Source organism: Priapulus caudatus, unplaced genomic scaffold, assembly GCF_000485595.1.
Source record: "Priapulus caudatus unplaced genomic scaffold, Priapulus_caudatus-5.0.1 Scaffold1839, whole genome shotgun sequence".
In the NCBI taxonomy this organism is placed as follows: domain Eukaryota; kingdom Metazoa; phylum Priapulida; class Priapulimorpha; order Priapulimorphida; family Priapulidae; genus Priapulus; species Priapulus caudatus.
In genome coordinates, this window is record NW_014578900.1 from 7,997 (window position 1) to 13,088 (window position 5,092).

The 5,092-nt window shown below is 41.5% G+C and overlaps 1 protein-coding gene across 1 annotated transcript; it reads right to left on the reverse strand.

The window, feature by feature from the left end:
* Positions 1-2,642: 2,642 nt before the first annotated feature.
* LOC106817719 lies at positions 2,643-3,720 on the reverse strand. Its single transcript, XM_014822408.1, has 2 exons — positions 3,120-3,720; positions 2,643-2,863 (listed from the first exon to the last, which is right to left on the reverse strand). The coding sequence occupies exons 1-2, from the start codon at positions 3,320-3,322 to the stop codon at positions 2,737-2,739; spliced, it is 330 nt and encodes a 109-aa protein (XP_014677894.1). The 5' UTR covers positions 3,323-3,720; the 3' UTR covers positions 2,643-2,736.
* Positions 3,721-5,092: the final 1,372 nt, after the last annotated feature.

Sequence of the window (5,092 nt, forward strand, 5' to 3'; positions counted from 1 at the left end):
GATCCCGACGCATCCGCTTCACACGACCTTCCCGAGCAGTCTCCGGGACAGCTAGCTCCTGCAAGTGTTCAGAAAACCACTCACCATATTCCGCTGCTCTGTACCGCACAGTGTGCCTCACCGACCGTCGCGGGTGTGTATGAGGTGACGTGTGAATTGATGGCTCTCCTGCAGTTAGATTGGCCCCGGCCACCAGCATCTTATCGGCTTTATCGCTACAAATAAAATACACTAATAATTATTATGAACAAGTACGAAGTACTCACAAAACTGCAGTTGCCTTTGTGTTTCTCTTCACGACAGACTATAAACTTGCCGTCAAGTTTGCATACACTATGGATATATACCTGCCGCCAATTCTATATTCCGCTATGATCAGCGTAGGGGTGAAATCATTATCGAATACATGTCAAACTCCTTTGTCATTACTAACCCCTGATATATAAATATTTGTGTCAGCTTAAACAATAATAGATTGATTTCCGAACTACATCATTGAAGCTGGTTTTGATATGGGAATTAAATAATGTACAACTCTGGGATATGCGAATATGTCATTTCATATTTTTGTAAAATGATGAACATTATAATCATCAAAACTACTGCTACTAATGTGTCTCGGGTTCCACAAATATAGGGACTGTAACGTTGATCCTACTCTTGCTGTTGCTCTTGTCTCTCTTTTTCTCCGGGACAGCTAGCTCCTGCAAGTGTTCACAAAACCACTCGTTATACTCTGCTGTCCCGTACCGCACAGGGCGCCCCTCCCCCCGACCGCCGTGGGTATGGAAATCTAGTAGGAAATAAAATATAGTATTTCAAACATTCCACACAACCATTTGAACCTATTCCTATGATCTAACTTAGCGACCAGGCTCTCGTCCTCTTCACTGGTTATGTTTGACCAGTTCATTCTGAAACATCCAAGTAGATACACTAAATTATTACCCCTTAAATTTGCTGCAAATCTATCTATCCCAGCAAAGGAACTTGTGTTTATTAGCTCTGTGAAGACTACTAGGCTGCTTTTGAAATATAAGACTGAAATTTGACATTTTTACAATGGTTTATCTACAGTAATACAAAGAACATATTTAGCACTTTGAAAGCTGATGGGAGCGAAATCGCTCGCCGCTCCCGTGTATTTTTTTCGCTGGTAGCTTATCTGTGTGCTGTATGTGCAGCAGATTTGATATCTTAAAAATCTTATTCATTATTTCATGTCTTAAAATCAAATTCATTATATATGCTCAGATCGCGAAAACACTGATTTCGTTAGTATGTTTGATTTCCATTGATATATTATATATATGATATCTATATAATCGCACATCGCAGTCACAGTCGTTCCGCTATATATGCATATTATATATACATACACGCGTAACAGGGCATATGGCTGTATATTAGGAAATTGTCAAAATGCTCTACTTCGGACCACATTTCTGGCTCAATGAGAACATTTCGTGATGTTTTCGTACTGCAAGTATGCTCACAGTTAGTAGGTGTATTTATGCGTTTTGTTTTGAGAACCAGCCTCTTTAAGTAAACGTATGCTTACGGAGGTGCTCTCTTCATTCGTGGCTTGCTCCTGAAGCCCTCATTCAGCCTGTAAAATATAAATAAATTTAAATACATTATGTTTATAACTGCTTTCTGATGCAAGTTTAGTTTCGTAGGTGGGAAGTTGCATGTAGATGCATATACATATATATATATATATATGGGGGTTATTCGTGTCATTTCGTCTGTGACTGTGAAGAACTAATGTTTCTTTGAATAACATTTTTCCTTGTTTACTTATTCTGTGTAATAATTATAAATAATTATATGCTGTGCGACAGACTGAACAGCAACAACACGCCGAACACTTACACATATCCTTCTCACAACATCCTCTACATGTTGGGTGCTTTGTTAGCTCTGGCGTTTCAGCCATTTGTAGGACAGCCAGCCTCACACAAGAACCCTTATCGCGAACTTGGTGGCAAATGTGGAGCATGTCCTCCTGCATGCGACGTGTATCGAGGGCTCTTGGACCAAGTAAAAGGTGAGCAGAGGAAGGCAATCCATCTCGGCCAGCTCGACCAACTTCTTGCCAGTATTGCAGAGCGCTTCTACTTGGACCAAGGTGAATAACATTGCGAATATCAGGCACTTGAACGCCCATGCCGAAAGCTATTGTGCTGACAATGCACCGGATTTTGGATGTAGGTTGCACGAAGTTCTGAAGGATGTATTTTTCTTGTTCTTTGCCAATGCTACTGTGATACATGGTGATTATTAGATTTTCTACTTTATGTTCCCGGTTGTGCCATGCTGCATCGCCAAGTTCTTCTGTGAGGTTGTGGAATACATCTCCCACATTGGTTATGGATCTGCCAAAACCAGAGAATTAAGCTATCAAATTATCAGACTTATAATGTTCTAATTATCTAGAAATAGCAGTTGTCGCCACCGACATGTATCCCTTTCGATTTAGTATGAATGAAATATCTCCTGGTTTTGGTACGTTACACACCTTCTCCACAAGATGTGTAAGCATAACAGGTTTGGTCGCGCGAGGTCAATTAGAGGCCCTAATTATAAAGCGGAATGGGACATATGGTAAAGGTCAAAGTCTAATATAGGCAGGACAGACGTGAAACCATAGTATCCCCGCGGCGATACAATATATTCAATATTTTTCTGACTGGTGATGGAAATCTAAACGTGCCTCTTATCTAGTGTAAGTAATCACCTGCAGTATATTATGGTTTTGTCAGCATCGCAACCCTTCAGTCTGGTGTGATCCACAAGCCACTTCACTTCCTCCATGTAATCTAAACCTTTGTGTGCCTTGACACCAAGGTATATATTCTTCCTATGTAAGTAAAAGCGTTGTAAATTGTTAATTTATCAATTTAAAAATCTGTAAAGCCTGTCGGTGTTTGTCTAATGTTGTTTTAAGCTATGCATACAAATTAACAGAAGCTAATTGTTATATTATTATAAGAGTGTAACAGCATTTCAATGTACAAACATATATTGGCCATGGCCATGTGTTGTCTGAGTTGAAATAGGTGTAGTATGCCATAAAACGTTAAGAAGAATGGAGAAAACATGATTGGTGTTGTTACCTGTCCGGTATTAAGGCAACTGTCTTGATAGTTGCCTTAGCGAGATTCAAAACTGAGAGGATCTTGACTTTCAGCTCGTCTGTGCATGTTGCAGTTAGAAATAGCCACCTCGTGTTCTTATGGAGGATCGAATAAATCTGGCTGACATCCTTGTACTGCGGCCGAAAATCAAGACCCCTGAAACGATGTGTATGAGAGACCATTGCTTAAATGATAATGTGATATGCTACAAAAACTTATTGCCCATGCTATCGTTTGTCATTCAGATTTTAGAATCTCACACGCATTCTATTTGTGTGCATGCATAGCTATTTACTGAAATCTTAACATTTACTTTTCAGAAATGAGTAATTGTATTTTTCATCAATATGTAGCAATGGAAAAAGATACATTCCAACAATGTCTCAACCTTCACTAGTTTTACTGAAATCACACCAACAATTACACGTAGTTTGTCACCTGTGACAGTAACTACCTAATACACGCTTTTATTTAAACAAATTGGTCTTAATAAATGTTGTTCACATTACCACTCTGATACGCAGTGTGCTCCATCACATGTGAATAAGCAAAGACGCTCCCCCAAGTTCACAAGCATATCTCTCCATATCTGTAGTGTTAGTGCTTCTGGACTGCAAAGCACCACGGAGAAAGTTCCGTGAAGAATGCCTGTATACACATCAAAGATTCAAATTAATTAGTTTGTAGAGTTATGTTATAAAGTATCATTTATTGCTTTCTAAATTTGAGCTTACATTGCAAAAATTATAGAATATACAGTCTTAGGTGAAATCGATGCTAATGATTATGTTACTCAGCCATGCACATGCATGACATGATGTCACACACATTGCAGTGCAATTATTCCATTATTATTGTATCATTCTAATCAAGAGTTCTAATTATAATAGCAAACTTTTCTAGTTCTAGTTTAAGTACTGTAAGGGTTGGATCCTTACACGGTCGGTGTCCTGGCCGTCTGGTAGAATGGAGCACCCCGAGTCGATCCCAGGCGGTCCTTATATACGCTGGCCGTCGTGGCCTTGCCTGGCTTGCCGGGAATCCTAGGTTGTAGGCCGAGTGTGAATCCTGTAGAATCCCGTAGAATGGCTTCGACTCGTATGTGACGATATACACCTTACACTCTCCCCTCCTTCGAAGCAGTGTCCAGGGGGAGAGTCTGTAATACCAACCGTATCACATGCTAAATGCACTGGGTACACTTCTTATAGCATGTGACTATGTGCTGCAGCTACCGTTGCTCATAGCGCAGCACCATTGTTCGCGCATAACTGGCAGGATAATTGATTCTTCACCTGCCGAGTTATGCCTCTACTCGACGTATTTACATGGCCCATTATTCGACCAGTTTCAGCTGGTCGACATGGCACACCCGCTCTTTGTTCTTAGCGTCCGCTAGGACCGCGTTCAAAGGTGACGTCATTCGTAGCACCGTATAGGGACCCTGAAACCGAGGGGCTAGTTTTGCACTAAAGTTCTTGCGTGCGTCTGACAACGGGTGTGTCTTTATCATAACTCTAGCCCCTGGAGCGATTGTGCTGCCCCGGCGGTGGGTATCATAGTATAACTTAGCTTTAGCCGCTGCGGCCTGTTGCTTGGCCTTAATCCGCTTGTACAGCGGGTTCGATACTCTCTCCTCCCCCCCCCCAACTGGAGGTCAAAATACGAACATAATTTACGTCCTAGAAAAATTTCAGCCGGCGTGTGCCCAGTAGTATCATGCTTTGCAGAGTTTAACGCAAACTGCAGGTCTGACAAATGCACATCCCACGTTCTATGATCCCCCGCAACGTATGACTGCAACATAGCTTTAATATTACGGTTCACCCTTTCAACCCAATTCGCCTGCGGCCTATATGCCGTAATCAACTTGTGCCGTATCCCCCACCGTCTGCAAACGGCTGCAAAAGCCTTGGAACGAAACTGCGCCCCATTGTCGGAGATCAGCCAGC